The 24,348-nt window shown below is 43.8% G+C and overlaps 1 protein-coding gene across 10 annotated transcripts in view; it reads right to left on the reverse strand.

The window, feature by feature from the left end:
* LOC140727548 (anion exchange protein 2-like) overlaps window positions 1–24,348 on the reverse strand; it is a 251,153-nt gene that overhangs the window by 50,009 nt on the left and 176,796 nt on the right. For all 10 annotated transcript variants that reach the window (XM_073045039.1, XM_073045022.1, XM_073045078.1 and 7 more), the window contains 4 exons: window positions 17,953–18,118; window positions 13,417–13,646; window positions 10,079–10,236; window positions 4,999–5,204 (listed from right to left, as the gene is read on the reverse strand). In XM_073045039.1, coding sequence (XP_072901140.1) covers window positions 4,999–5,204; window positions 10,079–10,236; window positions 13,417–13,646; window positions 17,953–18,118 — 760 coding nt within the window. The remainder of the gene's footprint in view (window positions 1–4,998; window positions 5,205–10,078; window positions 10,237–13,416; window positions 13,647–17,952; window positions 18,119–24,348) is intronic.

A 24,348-nucleotide genomic window follows, 5' to 3' on the forward strand; every position in this document is an offset into this window, starting at 1 on the left:
GCCCTTCACAGCATTAGGCTGCCAAACTAATCTCTCTGGACACTTATTTCACATGTAATCAGTGTCCAAGTGAATGAGAATTTCCCTCCTTATCCTAGAGCAGGGTGAGGAAGCACTGGGAATCCTTGGCTGGTGAATAAAAGTGAACCTCACGGTAGGTGAATGCTGCGATGTACAATCAGAGTCGTGCAGCACGGCAAAGGACCTTCGGCCCATCATATCCATGCTGATTGACACTAGCCTCATTTACTGCTTCTAGCTCTGTATATTCTATGATTTCTTTGTTCAAATGCCATTCTAAATGCCTCTCATACATAGCAATTGTATTTGATTCCACACCCTCTATGGAAGCACATTCCAGATATCAACCAGACTCTGTGGGGAAAAAAAACTTCAGATCCCCTTTAAATCTCCTTCCTCTCACTGCGTACACAGTCCTCTTATTCTTGATGCTCCTCCTATGGGAAGTCTCTGTAATGTTTTGATCCCTGGCCTCTGTAGCTTTACCATAGCCCTTTAATGTCACTGATTTTCAGGTTTACCTGGTCTGCACCACATCAGACGTCTCTGTGTAAGATCACCTCCAATCTGAAACTTTCAATGCTTCCTGGATTTTCTTGCTCCTCACACTTTCCAGGACTCCAGGATTGGGGTTGAACAGGAGCCCACAGTGGCAGGGTTCTTGTACTTTCCTGTGACTTCACACATTACCATTGCACAACAGGCCATCAATTAGCCAGAGATAAAGCCCAGCACTACACCCAGGTACAACTCAAACACCCGAGGCTGTCAGGGGCAATGACCATGTCTCCCGTGTCCTGGTTGGCTCCCTGAGAAAAATTCCGAACATCCTGGCCAGATACACTTTTTACTAGTGGAAAAACCTGTCTTTAAAGAGCACCCTTGGCACTTCACTGCAGCACAAACTACAGCAAAATATCACTCCCAGCTGCTAAACAAAAGCTTATTTGGGGGTGTGTGCATGTGTGAGAGAGAGGGAGGGAGAGGGAGAGAGAGAGGGAGAGAGAGGGAGAGAGAGGGGGAGAGAGAGGGGGAGAGAGAGGGGGAGAGAGAGGGGGAGAGAGAGGGAGAGAGAGAGGGAAAGAGAGAGAGAGAGAGAGAGAGAGAGAGAGAGAGAGAGAGAGAGAGAGAGAGAGAGAGAGAGAGAGAGAGAGAGAGAGAGAGAGAGGGGTGTGCGTGAAAGTGCGAGAGAATGACAGGGAGGAGGGGGACAAGAGGGAATTTGTAGAGGGAGGAAATTTGTGTGGGGGATAGAGTGTGCATGTGCGTGAGAGAGGGCAATGGAGCGGGAGGGAGAAGGGGAGTAAGAGAGTATAAGAAGGAGATTAAGAGAGTGAGAGAGGGAGAGTAAGAGAGCAAGAGAAAAAGAGAGGGAGAGATAATGAGAGAGATTTCCTTAATCTTCAGTTTCATATTTATTTGCATTTTTTTAACTACCATTTCCCTTCATATTAATTGGCCAGATATGTTTTCAAGTTCAGAGACAAAAAAGACTGCACTTGGTGGAATCTGGAACAAAAAGAGAATGCTACAAGCATATAGGAGGGAGACTGAAAATCTGGCTGAGTGTTGCCAAAGCAGCAAGCTCTTACACCATGTCAGCAAGACCAAGGAGCTGATCATTGACTTCAGGAGGAAGAAACTGGAGGTCCATGACCCTCTCTCATCGGGGGAAATTGTAGGTAGAGTGGGTCAGCAACTTTAATTTCTTGGTGTTATCATTTGGGAGAACCTGTGGACCCCCACCATCCAGGTCATGCTCTCTTCTCACTGCTGCCATCATGAAGGTGGTACAGGAGCCTCAGGACTCACAGCACCAGGTTCAGGAGCAGTTATTGCCCCACAGCTATTAGGGTCTTGAATAAAAGGGGTTAACTTCACTCAACATCTCTTACCCCATCATTGGAATGTTCCCACAACCTATGGATCACTTTCAAAGACTCTTCATCTCATGTTCTCAATATTTATTGCTTATTTATTTATATTATTATTTCTATCTTTTTGTATTGCAGTTTGTTGTCTTTTGCACACTGGTTGAAAGCTCAAGTTGGTGCGGTCTTTCAATGATTCTATTATAGTTACTATTCTATTATGGATATATTTGGTATGCCCACAAGAAAGTACATATCAGGGTTGTATGTGGTGACTTATATGTACTTTGAAACTCAATGCTCGAGACAAAAGGTGCAAACTAACACTTCAAAATGTGATGCTGCATCCAGTTAGATGAGCATTTGAAATGCCATGGCACAGAAGACATAGGCAGAATGCTGGTAAATGGGATTTGATGTAGATAGCCACTTAATTATTAGCATGTTGTGCCAAAGGTCCTGTCCTATGCATCTGTAGGGCAAAGGACTATTGATGTTTCGGATCAAAACCCTGCATCAGAATTGTTCTGTTTTATTTTTATTTTATTTAGAGATACAGGCCCTTCTGGCCCAATGAGCCTGTATTGTCCAATTACACCCATGTGACCAATTAACCTACTAATCCATACGTCTTTGGAGGAAATCATGGGGTCATGGGAAGGGTGTACAAACACCTATGTGTGTGAGCCAGATTTGAAACTGGGTTGCTGGCGCTGTAATAGCTTTACACCAACAGCTATTCTACCGCGCTATGTCTGTTACTCCAGATCCAGCAACTGTGCAGACTTCTGTCTCTAAAATTAAACTTATCGGTTTGCAATTGCTGGGTTTATTGCTACATGCTTTTTTAGAGCAAATAACATTTCTAGTTTTCCATCCATGAGCAATCCCACCCCCCCCCCCCAGAACGTAGAGATGTTGGGAATATTACAGTAATACTCTTCCTTGCTTCTCTCAGCAACCAAGGATCACTCCCTCTATGCTAGACAATTTATTCATGCTTGGACACCTACAATCCTCACATCTTCTCATTTTCAACTTTTAGCCCACCCAGAGTCTTCACTGAACCTTCCCTTCCTGAGACTCCAGCAGCATCCTCTTTCTCAGTGAAGGCTGATATAAAGGACCTCAGCCATAGTCGCAGCCTCCCTGAATAAATTTCCTCCCTGGCCTGTGCTCAGCCAACCTTCCATTTGCAACCTATTTCATAAAAGGTGGTGCAACTTTGAGATTCACTGTATGCGCGGTGGGGTAAGTTGTTGGTTTGAAGTACTTAAAGATACATTTTCTAAAGACTGGGAATTGTGGACAGGCAACAGAACAGCTGAGGCCTGGAGCAGATCAGCCATGAATGATCGCAGTAAATGGTAGGACTGCCTCGAACGGCTGAATGGCCTTTTAATTCCTATTTTACTCGTATGTAATTCTTCTCCACTTCATATTCCTCGTCAGTCAGTATTTTCTCAGTTTCTCCATTTTTATTTCCATTTTCATACTCCCCCGATTTTCTGCAATCAGCCAGTGTTTCCCTTGTGTTAACAACCTGTCATAAGTGCTTTTCCCTGCTCAGATTTACTTTATATCTTTCTGGTCATCTAGAGAGCTCTAACTTCTCTCCCCAGTCCCTTATGGGAATATTGACTGTAGCCAAAACATCTAAAGAGTAAGGAGAAAAGCACAAAGCTATCAATAAAACAATAATAATAAATGGAAAATCAAAACATTGGTGTGGGCATGAAAAATGCTTCCATGTCATCAGTGGAAGATGTGCCTGCCAAGCTCCTGTTCCAGTTTATCCAGCCAGAACCATTCACATTTAAATGGAAATGACATTTCTTCAACTACCCTGGAGTGCTTAAAACCTTTTCCCATAGACTTTTGACATCCTCTGATAGGATCTCTGTTTTCAATGGTCCCCACTGATAACTGTTCCACTCACATCTGCAAATCTTTCTTTTCCTAGACAATCCAGCCCCAGATTGCAGAAATAATCCAATCAATTCCCTAATACCAATGTCAAAGGGGCCCTTGAATAGTTTTGTGACCAAGATGTTGTGGAATAATACAGTGAACACCAAGATCTATAAGCATCAAAGCAATCAGTACATTAGAAGGGACTGAATCTTTATATATGGATAAGCCTTGGCTATCCTTTCAAGTGCCTAAAAACTCTTCAACTTCATGCACTCTTGAATTGTGCCTGAGTGATAAACTAGGTCAAAGCAGAAGGAGACAGGTTTGATGAGATCACCATTGACCACCAGCCTCTGTGTGTACCTGGCTCCATCACAGTACCCTGTTCCAATCGAGTAATCTCTTGCTGATAGACTTGGTCATCTGGAGATCTCAGAGTCTTCTAATGTGATAGTAGGTCACTGGGTCCAGCACATCTATGCACACCAAGATAACTGTCCACGCTGGTCCCATATGCATTTGGCCTATATCCTCTAAACATTTAAATCCATGCACTTGTCTAAATGCCTTTTAAACTTTTTAACTGTACCCACCTTTACCTCTTCCTCTGGCAGATCATTCCACATACCCACCACACTTCATGTGAAAAAACTTTGTATCCACAAGGCTAACTTACCCTAGATCCCATGAGAACTAAACTTTCAGACAGCCTACCCTGTGGGACCTTATCGAAGGCTTTGCTAAGGTCCACGTAGATAATCTATAGTAGTGGTTAGCATAATACTATTACAGTGTCAGCAACCTGGGTTCAACCCCACTGCTGTCTGTATGGAGTTTATAATGACAACCCCCATGACCATGTGGGTTTCCTCTGGGTGCTTCAGTTTCCTCCCACACTCTGGAAAGGTTCTAGAAATAAAAAATAAACAAACAACCTCTACTGCCCTCATCAATCTTCATTATCTCCTCAAAAAACTCAATCCGATTGATAAGACATGATCTCCCATGCCTAAAGCCATGCTGAATATCCCTTATCATGTCTTGTACTGTATTTCCAAACGCTGGTAGCTCCTCTGCCTCAGAATACCCTCTACAAACTTACACAGCATTGATGATCAGCTTACAGTTAGTTCTCTGGCCCGCCCTTGCTCTTAACACCTCTTGCCTGCTGTATGCATATGCTGCCACTCACTTTTCATGTAGTCTAGATCGGCCACAGCTAACATCTCCGCCTCCAGCTCGTCAGTCGGTATCTTCTGGAACTTGGCCTCATTGACGGTGGTCTGGCTCCCGATCCGGCGCCGCTCCTTCAGGTCATAACTGCTACGATGAGCTAGTGGTGTCTTCAGCAGCACTCTGTTCTCCTCCAGCAGACTGGGTGCGCTGACTGCGGCTGCCCTGAAAACATGCAATTGAGGGAGCAACTTCAAAGTTCAAAGTAGAATTATTATTAACGTATGTATATGTTACCATGTACGACCTTGAGATTCATAGTTTTGCAGGCATTTGAAGGACAATATAATAGAACCAACACAAAAAAAAGGCTGACAACCAATGTGCAAAAGGGAAAATTACCAAATAAAAAATAATACTGAGAACATAAATTGGAAAGAGTCTTTAAAATTGAGCCTGTAGGTTGTAGAATCAGTTCAGAGCTGTGGTGAGTGAAGTTATCCATGTCGGTTTCAGGAACCTGATGGTTATAGGGTAATAACTGTTCCTGAACCTGGTGGTGTGCAATATAAGGCTTTTGTACCTCCTGCATGATGGTAGCGAGATGAGGGCATGGCCTGGATGGTGGTGGGGGAGGGGGCCCTTTCTTGATAAATGCCACGTTCTTGTGGAAGCGTTCCATGTACTGTAAATGTACTCAATGGTGCAGAAGGCTTTGCCTGCGATGGACTAGGCTGTATCCACCACTTTTTGTAATGTGTGTGGTCACTCCTGCCTGGCCCAGGGCCATTCCCACCTGAACAAGCCTTAGGGTCTACAAACTGACTTGGTGGCTCTACCCCAAAACTACCACCCTGCAAGACAGGGGCAGAGACATCACATGCTCCATCAAACACCACACTAGACAGCTATTCATCCTTTGTCACTGGCTTAAAGCTGAGCCATTCTCCTCCCTATCACAAATAAAATAAAATTACAAGGTCAGTTTGCCCTGTGTGTTGCCCTGAATTTAGGACCAACTTCTTTAAGCAGAGGATAGCTCCCAAATAGAGCAAACTGCCAGAGAAAGTACAATTCCAACATTTAAAATGCAATTGGATAAGCACAAAGATAGGAGGGGGTAAATGAACTGATCTGTATGAACAATATGCACAAGTCTTTCACTGTACCATGGCACATGTGACAATAATAAACCAATTTACCAATTTTAGAGGATATGGACTAAACTTGAACAAATGGGACGAGATTAGGTGGGCAGGGACTTAGGCCTGAGGGGCCTGTTTCTGTGCTATGTTACTCCGTGACTCTAATGTCAAGGCGTCATCTAATTTCAGTTTCATTGAAGGATTTGACAGGATAGATATGTCCCTCCTTGTTGGTAGGGGGCAGATGCAGCATTATTAAATGTAATCTCTTAATGAGTGGTGGCTAGGATTTGAACAGGCCAAAGTAGACTTCAAGCTACAATGGTGCAGCCAGCAGTGGTGAAACCTCACAGTTGTAGTGAGCTGAGTGTAATACTGACCTAGAGTGCTCCAAAAAGTGGAACAGATTGAGGAGAGACCGAGCAGAGATAGGGCAGATAGTAGGAAACCTTTCCCCACAGCAGGGGTGTCTAAAACTACAAAACTACAAGGCATAGGTTTATGGTACAGGTAAAAGGTTTGGAGGGAATCTGGGGTGGAACTCTTTTCTCTGGGGGGGGGGGGGGGGAATAATGGGGTTGGACCCGGGAATGCACTGCCAGAGGGGTTGGTGGAGGCAGAGACTTTCACAATGCTCAAGAAGTGTTTTGGTAAACACTGAATTTGCCAAGATATGAAAGTGACAGACCAGGTGCTGACAACTGGGATTAGTATAAAGGAGCACTCGATGCTCGGCATGGACCTAATAGGTGGAAAGGTCTGTTTCAGTGCCGTGCAACTCGATAGGGTGAATGTGAGAATAATGGAGAAGGTTAGTCACAGTGAATTGTCAGAGAGGTTCCATAGGGAGGGGCTGAGGAGCAAGGGAATGGGTTAAAGTGATAAACAGACTGAATCAGAAGAATTTAGATTGGCACATGAACAGGAGAGATATGGACCACATGCAGGCAGATTGAATTAGTTTAAATTTGCATCATGCTCAGTCAGTACTGTGCAAAAGTCAGGCATATATATGTAGCCAGAGTGCCTAAGACTTTTGCACAGTACTGTAGTAATTTGCACCATACTGCTGCCACAAAAAAAAACTTTCATGACATGTGAGTGATGGTAAACCCGATTCTGACAATGGATCTCTATTTTGGACTGAAAGTGGGAAGGCGGCAGGGAGAGGGGAATCTTGGTTGGGAAAAGGGGAAGGGAAGAGGGGAAAGAGTGTGAAGCACCAAGGAGACATTCTGTAATGGTCAATAAACCAATTGTTTGGAATCAAATAACCTTGTCTGGTGTCTCACAGCTGGGTGTGTCTGCATCAGTGCCAAGCCCCATCCCGGCACTCCTTCTCTAATCACTTGTCCCACATCCCTCTTGCGGCACTCTACCCTCGCCATTACCAACATCCTTTGTTCCCACCAGATTTACAAACTTGCTCTCCACTCCATGTTGACAAATACAGTATTGTGCAAAAGTCTTAGGTACCCTAGCTATATATACTGTGTGCCTAAGACTTTTGTACAGTACTGTACATAGCGTGCGTGTGTATGTATGCGTGTGCCTGCTAGACTGGAGGAGGTTTACAGAGAGGGAGGAGTGAGCAGAGTGGGGTCAGCAAGATGCCAATCTTTCCAGCCAACCCAAGTCAGCAGGCTCTGAGCTGACTGTCTGTTGGCTCTCCAAAAGCATTCTGCAACTGGTGGGGCCACAGGAGCTTGGCAAGGAATTGTTCACTGGGATATAAATATGTAAAATAAACCTTTTAAACAACAACAGGTATCGGATAGTTAGTCAGGGCAAGGGTAGTGGAGGTTGAGGTGACCACGAAATATACGTGAGAGGAACCTCAATGCTGTAGACACCAAAAGAAGAAACCTCAATATGCTGAGGGAACAGCGACGGTCCATGAAGTTAAATGATTCAGACAGGCAGCGGCAAGAGAGAAATCCTCTGGATAAAGGAATGCTCTTATCAGGCTGGAGGGCAGCAAACCCTGGGGAGAGGGAGGCGTTGATTGAAGAAAAAGAGATGGTTCCACTGTGAACAGCTTGCTGGCCTGGACAAACCCACCGAACAGATTGAGCACAGCCAAAGCCCAGCTTTCCACCCACACCCAGCCAGGGGGATAAATGACTGCTCCACTCCCACCCCCACTCTCTGGATTAAGGGCTGACGAACAGAGCTGGGAATTACCAAAACAAAGCTGAATGCAACTGCAGGTATGTACGTTGCAAAGCAGATTGTGTGTGGGTACCACCAACTTTAAAGTTGGAAGTGCGTGGGAGAGGGAGGGCGCCACACCTGGAACAGGAACAAGGGCGAGTGAAGAGGGGTTGCAGGGGTGAGTAAGGAATTAATGGGGAAGAGGATTCAGGAAAGAGAGGGGGTTGGATAAATGCTCCCAATGTTTTGGACATACTGCTGATTGCTGATGCTGAAATCTGGATCAACGTCAACAATTCCTTTCTTCCCACAAATGTGCTTTACCTGCTCAGTTCCTACAGCAGTTTGCTTGTTACATTCAGTGATTCATCTGATTGTCGGAGACCTTTTCTGCCCTTTGCACATAGCCCTCCTTCCAAACATTCCTGAATCACAACATCTTGACTGAATTTCCCTCTGCCCACACTGACAGTGTGTTCCAGACCACAGCAACTTGCTGTGTGATATCATTTCACCTCCTGGATCCTACCCTCACTGACGTCTTGGTCATACTGCCAGATGCCCGCATCCTCTCTGTTCCTGTCACCACCACACCCTCATTCAAATCAGCCTCTCAACTGGGTCAGTGGTACGGGCACCTTGGAAGAAATGTTTCTTCTGGCAGTAGGACATGCAGGTCCATACCCAGTGCTCTTGAATCCAATGCTGGAGGTCAGGGATTGAAGTGCAGTCTCACTGGCTGAGAGTCCACACACTCAGCAGGACTCTGGGGTCACTAAGAACAGCAAGAAAAACAAGGATCATCTCCCTGCACCAGGATGCAGTCTGGAATGGAGGGCTGCAGTTATGAGGAAATGAGATTGGGTGGGATTGCTCTTACTGCGATGAAGGAGGCTGAGGGGTTTAGAGATTTATAAATTTAGAGGGGCATAGAGAGGGTAGGTAGTCACAGGCTTTTTCCAAGGGTAGGGGAGTTTAAACCTGGAGGGCATGTTTAAGGTGGGGGGGGGAGGTTAAAAGGGGATCTGAAGGACAAGTTTTTCATACAGATGTTGGTAAACAGTCTGTATGCTATGCATATCAGATTGTGCAGGGCCACATGATTTGTATTTTGGTGTGCAGGATGTGCTACATAGATTGCCAGTCTCCACAGGTCAGCATGATGGGGCTAAGGCAGGGATGTAGGATTCTACAGCACTGAGGTAGGCCCTTTGGCCCGACTTGTCCATGCCTAGCTACACAATCTCATTTTCCTGCGTTTGGCACGTATCCTTCAATGCACGCATCCTTTCAAATGCATTTGATATATTTTAACTGTACCTACCCGTCACTTCCACTGACAGCTTTTTCCATATACACAGACAGAACCCCATGATTTTCTGCTAAACTGAATAAATGCCCAAGTAAATTCAAACAAATCCTTCTGCCTACACAATGTCTGTATCCAACCATTTCCTGTGTATTTATGTATGCATGTAAGAGCCTCTTAAGCACCACTAACATATTTACTTCCACCACCCCGGCTTCCAATTCCAGGCATTCCTCACTCTGTGTTTTAAAAAAACTTGTTCCGCATATTTCCTTTAAATGTTCCCCTTCATCTTAAATGTATCGAATACTAGATGTTTCAACTTTGGGAAAAAGATACCAGCTGCCTTTATGTTTCATTTCTGTCAAATCTCTCCCTTAATCTCTGTTGCTCCAGAGAAAACAATCCCACCTCAGTTTTGTGCTGTTCCTGAAAGGTTCAGGTATTGGTATTGGTGCCTTGATCAGAACGAGGGACAGTGCTGAGCTTACCTGAGTGCAATACGCTCACTGCTCTTCCTCAGCTGACTGCTCTGGATGTCTGCTTTAGGCTCTTCGTGTGGGGCTGGAACGTCCTGCTGCTTCCGGTTGCCATCCAGTGCATTCAGCGAAGCTGCATTAACTTCTAGCTCCTCGTCAGGCATGAAGAACTGGAGAAGGTGAGCACAAAGATATCAAATATTTAGATCATAACAGAATTAGGCTATTTGGCCCATCGGGCCTATTCTGCCATTCCATTGTGGTTGATTTATTACCCCTCTCAACCCCTTTCTTCTGCCTTCTCCTACCTTCTCCCCGTAACCTTGATTCCCATGCTAATCAAGAAACTATCAACTGCTGCTTCAAACATACCCAATTACTTAGCATCCATAGCTGTTTGTGGCAATGAATTTCACATATTCACCATCCACTGGCTAAAGAAATCTCCCCTCATCTGTTCTACAAGGATAACTCTCTATTCTGAGCCTGTGCCCTCTAGTCCTAGACTTCCCCACTATAGGAAGCCATAGTCTTCTAGGCCTTTTACTATTCAATAGGTTTCAATGAGATCCCCTCCTTATTCTTCTAAACTCCAGTGAGTACAGGCCCAGTACCGTCAAACGTTCTTCATATGATAACCCTTTTATTCCCCGGACCATTCTCGTAAACCTCCTCAGGACAATCTTCAGTGCCAGCACATCTTAGACAAGGGGCACAAAACTGCTCACAGTACTCCAAGAGCGGTCTTACCAATGGCTTATAAGTACTCTGCATTACATCCTTACTTTCATATACTAGTCCCCTTGAAATGAATGCTCACACTGCATTTAGCTTCCTTACCACTGACTCAACCTGCAAGTTAACTTTTAGGGAATCCTGCAGGAGAACTCCCAACCAAGTTCCTTTGCACCTCTAATTTCTGAATATTCCTCCTATTTAGAAAATAGTCTATGCCCATGTTCTATCAAACCAAGTGTATGATTATACACTTCCCTATAATATATTCCATCTGCCACTTCTTTGTTCAATCTCCTAATCTGTCTAAATCCTGCAGATTTGCTGCTTCCTCAATTTTTGTATCATCTGCAAACTTGGTCACAAAGCCATCAATTCCATCATCCAAATCATTGATATATATCATGAAATGAGCAGACCCAACACCAGCCTCTGTGGATCATCAGTAGTCACCAGCAGCCAATCAGAAAAAGCCCCCTTTATTCCCATTCTTTGTTTCCTGACAGTCAGCCAATTTTCTAACTATGCGAGGACCTTTCCAGTTATACCATGGGCTCTCATACTGTTTAGCAGCCTCATGTGTGGTACCATTCAAAAACCTGAAAATCCAAGTAAACAACATCCACTGACTCCTCTTTGTCTAGCCTGCCTTTTATTTCCTCAAAGAATTCCAACAAATTTGGCAGGAAAGATGGGTAGAGAGCGCGCGGGGTGGAATCGAGAGTGGTGTGGGGGAAGGGTTACAGCACTGGGGTGTGAAGTGAGATACAACCCATTTCTGTGCTGTAAGACCCTCAATAAGATTAGATCAAGAAAAGAAATGATAGCTGCAGTGTGCACTGCACCACTTCAGAATGAGGTTATGCATTAGACAATGGAACTTGCCTCAGGTGTCAGAAAGGAGAATTGGTTGGTACTTAGCAAATGCTTGTCAAAAGTAGACAGCTGGCTGGAGACAATCTGTCAGTCATTGCTAGACAGTCCAAGAAGATACTTAACATCCTTCAGCAAAATCTTGGCAAACGGAGTTTAACGTAATGAAGTCTGAGATTACTGACATACGGACTTCAGAAAAAGAACTAAAAAGTAGATTATCTAAGTGGAGAGATAATGCAAATGAGTGTAAATTAGAGAAGTCAAGGTGCTTGAATCACAAAAGCTTAACAGTCATGTCCAACAAATGGTCAAGAAGGCAAACATCAGGTTTTTTTAATATGGAAATGCACTGGAGTTTGTATTAGGAGGTTTTGTTGCAGTTGTGCAGAGTTTTGGGTTCTTTATTAGGATATCATCTTACAAGGATATAGTAATATAAGACCAACTGAAAAGAAATTTACTAGGACATTCACTAGCTAATACAAGGGGGTATAATTTTAAGGTGATTGGAGGAAAGTATAGTGGGGGATGTCAGATATAATTTCTTTACATAGAGAGTGGTGGGTGCATGGATCGCCTTGTCGGGGTGGTTGCAGAGACAGGTTAAACATTAGGGACATTTAAGAAACTTTTTTCTCTCATTCAGAGATACATGAATGAGAGAAAAATGGAGGGTTAAGCATGGAGGGAATGGTTAGATTCATTTTAAGCATAGGTTGAAGGACTGGGCTGAAGGGCCTGTGCTGCGCTGTAATGTTCTAAGACAGAAGACTGTGGATATTGCTTGTGGCCTCTCAGGGGGTAACGGTAATGTGCCAGATAAGTGCTGACCAATAGCAAAGCAGCTTTAAGGAACAAGGTGGGAGAGGGACAACAGCAAGACAATGGGAAGCAGAGAACATCTTACCTGAAGTTATAGATCATTCCAGAGGGTTGCAAAATGGCCAGATGGAAGATAAGAAGTTGTTCTCTAGTTTACATTGAGCCTCACTGCGGCAGTAGAGAATGCCGCAGACAGTTCAGAATGGGAATGGGACTGAGAACTAAAGTGAGGGCAACAGGAATCACAGGATCACCCCAGTGGTCTGAGCGTAGGTGAAATACAAAACTGCTGCTTTAATCATCCCACTGCTGTCGTTTCTTACCTTGTCTTTTTAAAACACCTCACTAACGATTCACACTCCTGCTCATTATCACCTGATCTGTCATAATTTGTCTTCTCTCCACCCCTCCCCCAAATGGAGGGTCTCAAGCCAAAAAGTCAGCTCTTTATTTTTCTTGACAGATACTGTCTGACTCTCCGGCACTTCTTGGTTGCTACAGATTCCCACCCTTGCGGTTTCTTGTGTCTCCCCACTCCCCCTGCCCCACAGGTCTGCTTTTAAACTGTGACTCCAGTACTCTCCTAACAGCTTTGAGGAGGGTTCCAGACCCGAAACACTGACATGTTTTTCTTTCCTCAGATGCTGCCTGACCCCAGTGAGATTTTCCAGCATTTTTGTTTTGGGTTCAGTATCCAGCGATGTTCTTTTCCCAGGAGCGAAAACATTATTACACCCACTCCACCTGAAACCTACGTCCTCACCCTCACCCAATCTTATCCCTACCTCTATGCAACATTAACCCCTCAACCTTACTCCTCTTCCCAACCTTACCCTCACCCCGCTGCAATGTCCTCAACCCCCACGTGCCATCACTAGGCTGAGGATCACTCTGCCCTTTACTCCATCTGACCTCACCTGAACATCTCCAGCGGTGTGAGAGGGAATGGGGCCTTCCTTGGGTTCTTTCTTCTCCAGTGCGCCATCACTTTGTTCATCCTCCTCATCCCCCTCCTCGATGGTGGGTGCACCAGTCGGAGAAGAGGCCATCTTCTTGCTCTTCTTCTGGCTCCCCTTCTTCCTGCGGCCCTCTGATGGCAGGTGTGTGGAGAGGGGGTGGTGAGTGTGAAGTGAGGAGTGACGGTGGTCTGTTGTAGGTAAATAGACAGATTAATGTTAGCACAAGGGTATGCCCAGTCAGTGACACTTTCCATATAAGGATCACTGCAGTTGAATGCAGACAGGACACTCCCAAAAGTGGCAACACAACAATGCAAAAAGTCACGGTCAAAATTGAGTTTATTGTTATCTGCACAAGTACATGTACATTTATGCATAGGTGCAATTAAAAACTTACTTGCAGCTGCATCACAGGCACATAGCATCTTATAAGCAGCATTCAGAAGAAAAGCCTACATTAAACATAAACTATATACAATTTTTACAAGAAAGAATACAATTAGAACAACAACAAAAATCCATAATTGTGTAAGGTGACAAAGTGCTCATAGTGTTGCTAAACTGATGGACATAATAATAATAATACAACTTATTTAAAAAAACACTTTCCATACCAACACTGTAGTTCAAAGTGCTTTACAAAGGGACAAAGTACAAACAAGAAAATAAAGACAAATGAAGCAAGTTAAAAGCAAGGCTAAATAAATAGGTTTTGAGTAGGCTTACAAGTGTCAATTGAGTCTGCATCTCTTATAGTTTTAGGTATTGAGTTCCACAGTTTAGGAGCGTAGTTCAAAAAAAGTTGACCTGCCAATTATCTTTTGAGAGCTTCAGGATTCAGGATTTCTTATTTGGAATAGACCATTGGTTCACAAAGTGGGTGACATTGTCCCTCCTGGGAGCACTGGGAGTTTCTATGGGGCAATAAAGATAAAGGGGGCAGTGGGATGGGGTGTGATCGGTAGCAAGGGGGAAAACCTAGGGATTACAGGTTTAATTTAAATGAATTACTTATTATAAGCATTTGATCCTCAGTACCTCATAACTGATTACAAGGATCATGTAACCTCATCTCAAGCTAACCCACCATTCTCTTAGACTTTGCTCAAAGCACATTATAGTGGTTGAAAATAATGTTTTCTGCTTTTGGCTTATCATGTGTAAATAGTGTTATTTCCAGGCCTGGCCTGTGCATTATTGCTGAATTTGCTCTGCAGTTAGATGAGTCAGCATTTTCAGACAACAGATTTTTGCTTCTTGGTTATGTCCGCTTCATAAAAGATGAAAGCATGGTTCAAGAGGCTGTTATTTGCAAGGGGACTACAGATACGAAGGGGGAATCAATAGGGTTGTTGAGCAATTTTTCGAAGAGAAGGACATTCTGCTCACCAAGGTTCTTGCTTGTGCAACAGATGGGGCACCATCAATGACACAATGCCACCATGGAGTGATTACTTTCTTGAAAAAAATCTGTACCTAACATACTTACCATTCACTATTTAATTCAGACAACATTTTGTCACAGAAATACTAAGTAATCAGCTGTACAAATCATTAAGTACTGTTTCTCACAGCAGTAAATAAAATAAAATCTCATGCTCATAATTCTTGACTATTTCGAGAGCTTTGTATTGAAAATGATGATCAGTTTGCACACGGAAGACAGATGATTCTCAAAAGGAAACTGCCTGAAAGCCTTTTATGTGAGTTTTGAAACTGTGATAAAAATTTTTGAAGACTCAAATTCTTCATTACATTAATCAACTCAAGAATATTAGGTATGACGTTGCTTATTTTTCAGAATCATTCATAAAGTTTAAGGAAATTAATCTTCATTTGCAAGGAAATTATGTGAATCCTCTGAAAGTCAAATCAGTTGTCTCCACATTTCTGTTCAAGTTAACATTGGCCGTCATGATCTTTTGCAATTTCTAAGCCTGAGTCAGAATAGAAAGAATACCAGATGATGATCTTCCAAGTATACTCTCCCCATCTGGGTGAGCTGCAAAGACATGTCAAAGAGATCTTCTCTTGATCCAAACGCCAGATTGGGTAATACATCTATTCCTGAACATTTGTAACGAGGAATTAACAGGAAGGATCGAGGAAGAACTAATCTCACTACAAAATGACTGAGCTGAACCAAGATTCAAAATGCCTTGCGGAAAGAAATCTCTGTATGTTATCCTGCACAGTGGAAAAAGGTCAACATGGTCTTTATCATCTTTCCAGCATCATGTTTAGTGAAGCTCAGTTTCAATGCAGTTGTTCAACTTTTTTTTCAAAGCAACGAAACACTGCAAATTATTGAATGTGGAGACCTGAATTCTTTCTGAGTGACTTTCAGCCTGATGTTCAGAAGCTGATATTGTTGTACTAAGCCCATTCATCTCATTGAAAGGTTAAAAAAGTAGTGAATACTTGGACTACTAACATACACCCTAAAATTAGTCATAGAGAAATATAGCACAGAAACGGGCTATTTGGCCCATCTGATCCACGCTGAACCATTTAAACTGCCTAGTTTCATTGAACTGCAACTGACCATAGCCATCCATACCTCTACTATCCATGTACCTATCCAAATATTGAGCTTGCATGCACCACCTGTGTAGGCAGCTTGTTCCACACTCTCACAACCCTGAGTAAAGTTTCCTTTCATGTTCCCCTTCAACTTTTTACCTTTCACCCTTAACTCATGACCTCTAGCTGTAGTCCCACAAAACCTCAGTGGAAAATGCCTGTTTGCATTTACCTTATCTATAACCCTCATAATTTTACATACCTCTTATCAATCTCCTCTCAGTCTTCTACGTTCCAAAGAATAAAGTCCTCACCTATTCAATCTTTTCTTCTAACTCAGGTCCTCAAGTCCCAGCAACATTCTTGTAAGTTTTCTCTGTACTCTTTCAACCTTACTTACACCTTTTCTGTAGGTAGGTGACCAATACTGCACACAATACTCCAAATTAGGCCTCACCAACACCTTCTGCAACTTCAATATTACATCCCATCTCCTGTAGTTAATAATTTGATTTATGAAGGCCAATGTGCCAAAAGCTTTCTTTATGATCATATCTACCTGTGCCACCACTTTAAATGAATTATCCACCTATATTCCCAGATCCCTTCGTTCTACTGCACTCCTCACTGTGTAAGACCTACCCTGGTTGGTCCTAACGAACTACATCTCACACTTATCTGCATTAAATTCCATCTGCCATTTTTCTAGCTGTTCCAAATCATACTGCAAGCTCCAATAGTCTTCCTCGCTGTGCACTACACCCCTAATCTTTGTGACAATCGCAAATTTGTTGATCCAGTTCACTATGTTATCATCCAGATCATTGATATAGATGACAAACAATAACAGACTAGGCACCAATCCCTGTAGCACCCCACTCCAGTCAGAGAGGTAACCATCTACTACCACTCTCTGGTTTCTCCCACAAAGCCTATGTCTAATCCTATTTACTATCTCATTTTGAACACCAAGTAGCTGAACCTTCCTGACCAACCTCCCATGTGGAACCTTATCAAATGCCTTGCTGAAGTCCAAATAGACAACATCCACTTTCATCAACTTCTGTGGTAACATCCTTGAAAAACTCTATAAGATTAGTTAGACATGATCTGTCATGCACAAATCGTTACTGACTATCCCTAAGCAGTCCTTGTCTATCCAAATATATATCTGGTCTCTTAGAATACCTTCCAATAACTTTTCCACCACTGATGTCAGGCTCACCAGCCTATAACTTCCTGGTTTATTCTTAGAGCCTTTCATAAACAGAATAACATTGGCTATCCTCCAGTCCTCCGGTCCCTCACCTGTCACTAAGGATGATTTAAATATCTTTGCCCATGGTTCCTGCAATTTCTGCACTTACCTCCCACATAGTCCAAGGACTCCATAGGCTCAGGGGATTTGTCCACCCTGATTTGCCAAAAGACAGCAAACACCTCCTCCTCTGTAATCAGTATAGGGTCCATGACATCGCTGCTTTTTTTGCCTCACTTTTATAGGCTGTGTCCACCTCCCGAGTAAATACAGATGCAAAAAAATCCATTTAAGATGTCCCAAATCTCTTTTGACTTCACATGTAGATTACCATTCTGATCTTTCAGAAGACCAATTTTGTCCCTTGCAATCCTTGCAATAGATCTTACTGGCTAAGGATGGATTTCCTACCACTGTTAATGAATTAGTGATGCAAATCAGCTTTTTAGCCTTTAATCCACAATTCCTGTGGTTTCTCTGGGTTCAAATCTCAGAGTGATTAGGACTAGGCAAGTTAGGTATGAGGCAACAGTGTTTTAGGGAAGCTGTACTGTTTATAAGAGGATATCATTTTGAGTTACATTGGTTGGGATACATGGCAAACACTCTAACTAGTAATAGAAAGCTCCAAACTTCATTCCAGTCTGGATCTGCACCTGTGAAATCCCAAATGATCAGCTCAACTGAAACACCACATTAACGCACAGACTCACACTCAAAATCTGCTTCATCGAAGGTGCGCCGCACTTCATCCACATTCCGACTGGATGCATCGTGAAGGAGGTCATCAAATCTCTCAACGCCCCAGGTTTTGTTCAGATCATCCTCCTCATCATCCTCAATCCTAAGGGGCGTTGCAGCAAGTGCATCCTGTTCGGTCTGCAGAGGAACAAAACACCCATTAAACACTGCTCTAATCTGCTTGCAGAAAGTACCTGGACCAGGTTTGGACCTGGCTTTTCTAAGCTGTTCATGACCATATGTGGGTATCAGGAAACTCTGCCTATGAGGTTACCAGGATCTAGCCCATAGGAATAATGCTCCCTAGTATGGAAACAGGCCTTTCTCAACTGGTCCATGGCAACCACAGCATCCTCACTGCAAGTCGTGGTTGCCTGCATTTGGTCTGTAACCCTCTAAGCCATAGATGCAGCATGATTTGTTTTCGCCCCTCCATTCCATATCCAAATTCCTTTTTGTTTTTTCACATAGTTCAGTCTAGTTTTTGTACTGTGTCATGTAACACCATGGTCCTGAAAAACGTTGTCTCATTTTTACTATGTACTGTACCAGCAGTTATGGTTGAAATGACAATAAAAGTGACTTGAGTTGACTTGATCTGACACAATAAATGCAGGTAAAATAGAGAACAGGGAGAAGACTGAAGTAATAACCGTTCAGAAATACCTGAGGAAGTCAGTGGACAGGAAAGCCCATTCTTCCATCTGGGCTTCCATCCCAAGGGTCAATGTTGGTGGCAGATAAAGAACCAGTGAGTGTCAGGGGTGGTGGAGGCAGATACAATAGAGGGTGTTAGACAGACACATGAATAAGCAGAGAGTGGAGGGATATGGATCATGTGTGGTTAGGTGAGATTGGTTTAATTTTGCATCATGATCAACACTGTGGGTCAAAAAATTTTGGGTCTGTTCCTGAGCTCTACTGTTCTACTGTGTTCAACTATAGCACAGGAACAGGCCCTTAGTGGACAATAAAATTATGTTTTTCATTGTCAGGCATGACCTTGTTAGACTTTTAGAAAGTTAATGAAGCTAACAGCGGAAAACATAGGTGTAGCTGTATTTTCAAAAAGCATTTGATGAAGTTGTTACACAAAAATATATCTCAGTATGACATGAGCACAAAGATGAGACTGGTTAAAGGACAAAATAAAAGACCCGCAAAAGAAAAAGCTGGCAGATTTTCACAATGAGGCACAACATAGGCTGGTGTACAGAGCTCTGGGTTTGGCAGCTTGAGGAATATAAAACTAACCTCAGGTCCAGCCAGCAATTAGAAAGCTGAAAGGTAGATGAACTTTCACTGGGAGGGTGTTCAGTACCAGCCACAGTGAGGTTGCTCAGGGCCTTGGGGAGACCTTGTGCAGATTAGATTCAATTCCTCACCTAGAGGAAAATACACTCACCTACGGTCAGATTCACCAAGTCACCAAAATTGACTCTGGGATAAACCATTGAGAAAGCAATGTAATCTGGTTCATGTTCATTGTTCAGAAACTGAATGGTGATCTCATTGGGGCAAAACCAGATCCTAAGAGGGAGTAGTAAGATGGATGGCAAGGGAATGTTTGATCCACCTGCAGGGTTTAGAATGAGTGGGATATATCTCAGAGGTCTGCGAGCAGTGAGGCAAAACTACTTTCTGTAAGGAATTGTAAGTAGTGCTCTGGCTCATTGGGATTTATTGGGAAGGGAATGCTTTGATGAGGGGGGATTGAGAACCAGAGGAAATGGGATGGGGTGGGAAATGGATTTGAAGTATAGGATGTGCCTTCTTTACTAGCGTGCAGGGAGAAAGTGCAAACTCCACACAGACAGCACCAAAAGTCAGGAGTGTAGTAGGGTGTCTGGTTCTCCATCCCGTGGTGGGGAAATCTGACTCGACTCCATGAAAGCAAGGATGTCCTGGTTCCATGGATCTTTCCACACTGAGATCAAGTTGCAGACCCAAAATGCTCACTGCTTTTCCTTCCACAGAGCACCTGCTGAGTGTTTCCAGGAGTTCCTATTTTTGTTTCAGATTTCCAGCACAGTACATAGAACAGCAGACACACAATGTTGTGCTGACCTTTTAACTTACTCCAAGATCCATCTGACCTTTCCCTCTCAGCTCGCCCAACATTTTTCCTTCATCCATGTGACCTCTAGCACCACCTCCGAGTGTTCTACACACCCACTACTCTCTGTGTAAAAGACCTGCCTCTGACATCCCCATTATACTTTCCTCCAATCAGTTTAAAATTATACCCCCTTGTATTAGCCATTTCCATCCTGGGAAAAAGGCACTGGCTGTCCTCTCTATCAATGCTTCTTATCATCTTATATGCCTCTATCTAGTCATATCTCATCCCCCTTCACTCCAAAGAGAAAAGCCCTAGCTTGTTCAACTTAGCCGCATAAGATGTGCTCTCTAATTCAGGCAGCATCCTGGTAAATGTACTCTGCACCAATCCTTCCTATAGTGAGGCGATCAGAACGGAACACAATACTCCAAGTACAGTCAAGCATGTGCTGTGATTTGGATCATGAGGCTTTACTTTGTTGATGGGCTGGTGAACCATAGGACATGGAACAGCTTGCATCAAAGGGGTGGGAAAGCTCTTGCTGTCCCCCATGTGAGAGGCAGGAAATAGAGGGCAATGCCAAGGGAGTGTGCTGTGCTGTTGGAGGGACAGTCCAGGGACTACCATCCTACTGGAGGGATAGTGCTGAGGCAATGTGTACTGATGTCCAATATCCACGGAGTGCTGCTTTGTTAGAGGGAAGTCCCGAGGAACACCACCTTTAGTAGTATTATGGAGGAGCACCACTCTATTGGAAGGAGAGTGTAAGAAAAGCTCCTGAGTGTTGTTGGAGAAGGGTTACTGGCCACACCATCAGACTGGTGTTAATGAAGGGTGCCCTTTCAATTCAGATATTGAACCAAAATTCAGTGATAGGAAGAATATTGAGTATGGAAGTTAGGATGTTAGGCTGCAGTTGTACAAGACATTGGTGAGGTTGCATTTGGAATATTGTGTTCGGTTTCGGTCACTCTGCCACCAGGCTGGAAAAAGTGCAGAGATTTACGAGGATGTTGCCAGGGCTCAAGGAACTGAATTATAGAGATTAAGCAGGCCATGCCTTTATTCATTGGAATGAAGAAGAATGAATGATGATAGAAACATAGAAAACCTACAGCACAATACAGGTCCTTCGGCCCACAAAGTTATGCCGAACATGTCCCTACCTTAGGAATTACTAAGCTCCATGTACATATCCACCCTACCTTAGGAATTACTAAGCTCCATGTACATATCCAGGAGTCTCTTAAAAGACCCTATTGTATCCACCTCCACCACCGTTGCTGGCAGCCCATTCCACACATTCGCCACTCTCTGCGTAAAAAACTTACCCCTAACATCTCCTCTGTACCTACTCCCCAGCACCTTAAACCTGTGCCCTCCTGTGGCAGTCATTTTAGCCTTGGGAAAAAGCCTCTGACTATCCACATGATCAATGCCTCTCATCATCTTATGTGAGGTGACCTGATAGAGGTATATAAGATGATGAGAGGCATTGATCATGTGGATAGCCAGTGGCTTTTTCCCAGGGCTGAAATGGTTAACACAAGGGGGCATAATTATAAGATGCATCAAAGAAGGTACAGAGGGGGATGTCAGAGGTAAGTTTTTGTGTACATAGAGAGAGGTGGGTGCATGGAATGCACTGCCAGTGATGGTGGTAGAAGCAGATACAATAGAGTATTTTAAGAGATTCAGATAGGTACATGGAGCTTAGAAAAAATAGATGGCTAAGCAGTAGGGAAATTCTAGGCAGTTTCTAGAGTAGGTTACATGATCGGCACAATATTGTGGGCCGAAGGGTCTGTAATGTGCTGTAAAATTCTATGTTCTACGTTCTAATGAATGATGATCTCAGAGGTATATAAAATCAAAAGGGGCATGGACGGGGTGAATGCACTCTCTGCCTTTTTCTTGGTGTTGGAGAATCAAGAACTGTGCACTGGTTTAAGGTGAGAGTAGAGAGATTTAATAGGAACCAGGGGGGCAACCTTTTCACTCAGAGGGTGGTTAGTACAAGAAACGAGTTAGTCATAATGCACTATAGCACAGAATCAGTCCCTTCAGTGTATCTGGTCCACGCCAAACTTACCCTGCCTAGTCCTATTGACCCACACCTGGACCACAGTCCTCCATACCACTCCCATCCATGTACTTATCTAAACTTCTCTTAAATGTGGCAATCAAACCCACATCCACCACTTCCACTAGCAACTCATTCCACATTCTCACACACCCTCTGAGTGAAGAAGTTTCCCCTCAGGTTCCTTAAATATTTCAACTTTCATCCTTAACCCATGATCTCTACTTCTAATCTCATCCAACCCCAACAGAAAAAAACTGCTTGCATTTACCCTATCTACATCCCTTACAATTCTGCATATTTCTACTAAATTTTCCCTCATATGCTGCCAAACGAAGTGGTTGGTGGCAAGTATATTAACAACATTTAAAAGTAATTTGGACCGATACATGGATAAGAACAGTTTGGAGGGATACGAGCCAAATGTGGACATATGGGACTATGTTAGATGGGGATCTTGTTCAGCTTGGACCAGTTGGGCTGAAGGGTCTATTTCTGTGCGGTATGACTCCCTAACATTAAAGTAATTGAGTTGCATCAGTGAAGTGAGCAGATAGTATGCAGTCTACTGGGCTGAATGGCCTCCAAATGAAAGCTACAGTGCTGATTGCTGTCCTTTACAAATGTGCAGCTCTGAGCCCTGATCTCTCACCTTCATTATCTTTGCTATCAGCTATGGCTTTTGCAACCAGCCTCAGGTTGAAACCCTGCTCAAGATACTATCGGTTCAGCCTCAGCTATCTGTCACTGCCTGTTTACTAAATAAAGGACCAACCGGGAGGTGGTGGGAAACCTCTTCCATGTGACAGCCAGTTCTCCCAAAAATTATTCTCTCCCCACCATCCCAGATTGCACTCTCATGTAAACAGCACTGTCTCTAACAACAACCAGCCCAACCAACAGGCAATATTAAACTGTAGACCCACGGGCCCATAGGAGGGGCTGCAGATGAGGGAATAAGTCCACCTGAGCCTCAGCAGCTACTGCCAGGAACATCACACACTCCTAGCTAGCTATCTTATACTGTTCAGTACACAGCGAGATCTCAAGTACCTTGCTGCAATGTAGGAACCTGGTTCCAAAATATGACAAGATCCAAGTTAGGGACAGCAAAGGCCATTCTGCCTCTCACACGTGGACTACAAACAGAGTTAAAGCCCCTGATTTCACGTTGGGTGCTGTGACGCTGCCTCAGTACCGCCCCTCTCACAGTGACACTCCCTCAGTACTGTACCTCCCAGTGTGGTTCTCCCCCAGTAATGCCCCTCCCACAGTGTGATTTCCCTCAGTACCACCCCTCCCACAGAGTGACTCTCCCTCAGTACCACCCCTCTCAGTGATTCGTCCTCAGTACTGTCCCTCCCACAGTGTGGCACTCCATCAGTACCGACCCTCCCACAGTGATTCACCCTCGGTACTCACCAAGTGTGGCTCTCTCTCAGTACTGTCACTCCCAGTATGATTCTCCCTCAGTGTTATTCTCTCTCAGTACTGTCCCTCCCACAGTGTGACACTACCTCAGGACCATCCCTTCCTCAATACAGAGTGGCAGGGCAGCCTCAAAGAGCTGAATGGCCTTCTGTTGGAACACTGGCCTTCCCATGTGTCTGTGTCACTGTACCTGGCCGTGTCTAGATTTTCACCAGGAAGGTCTCCATTCTCTTTGCACTAAGGTCCATCTACTTAACTAAGCTGCAATATTGAAGCTGACTGCAAGAAACTGCAGAGGCGTGGACACAGCTCAGCACATCACAGAAATCAGCCTCCCCTCCATATATTTTGTCTACACTTCTCACTGCCTCAGTAAAACAACCAGTAAGATGCCATCCATCTCAAACATTGTCTCTTTTCCTTTCTTCTATCAAACAGAAGATTTTTTAAAAAGCCTGTAAGCACATACCAAAGCTCAAGGACAGCTTCTATTTGCACTATTTAAAGGTCCTCTGGTACAATGAAATGGAATCGACCTCACAATCTGCCTTATTATGACCTTGACCCTTTTCATTTACCTGCACTGCACCTTCTCTGTAACTAACACTTTATCCTGCACTGTTATTGTGTTCCCTTTTCCTATCCTCAATGTACTTTGTAATGATTTGATCTGTATGAACAGCATGCAAGAGAAGTTTTTCCACTGTGCCTTGGTACATGTAACAATAATAAAGCCATTTATCATTTCCAACTCCAGTTGTACACAGCACAGCTGGTGGAGCTGGGCCCCCA

The sequence above is a fragment of the Hemitrygon akajei genome, chromosome 1, assembly GCF_048418815.1.
Source record: "Hemitrygon akajei chromosome 1, sHemAka1.3, whole genome shotgun sequence".
Taxonomy (NCBI): domain Eukaryota; kingdom Metazoa; phylum Chordata; class Chondrichthyes; order Myliobatiformes; family Dasyatidae; genus Hemitrygon; species Hemitrygon akajei.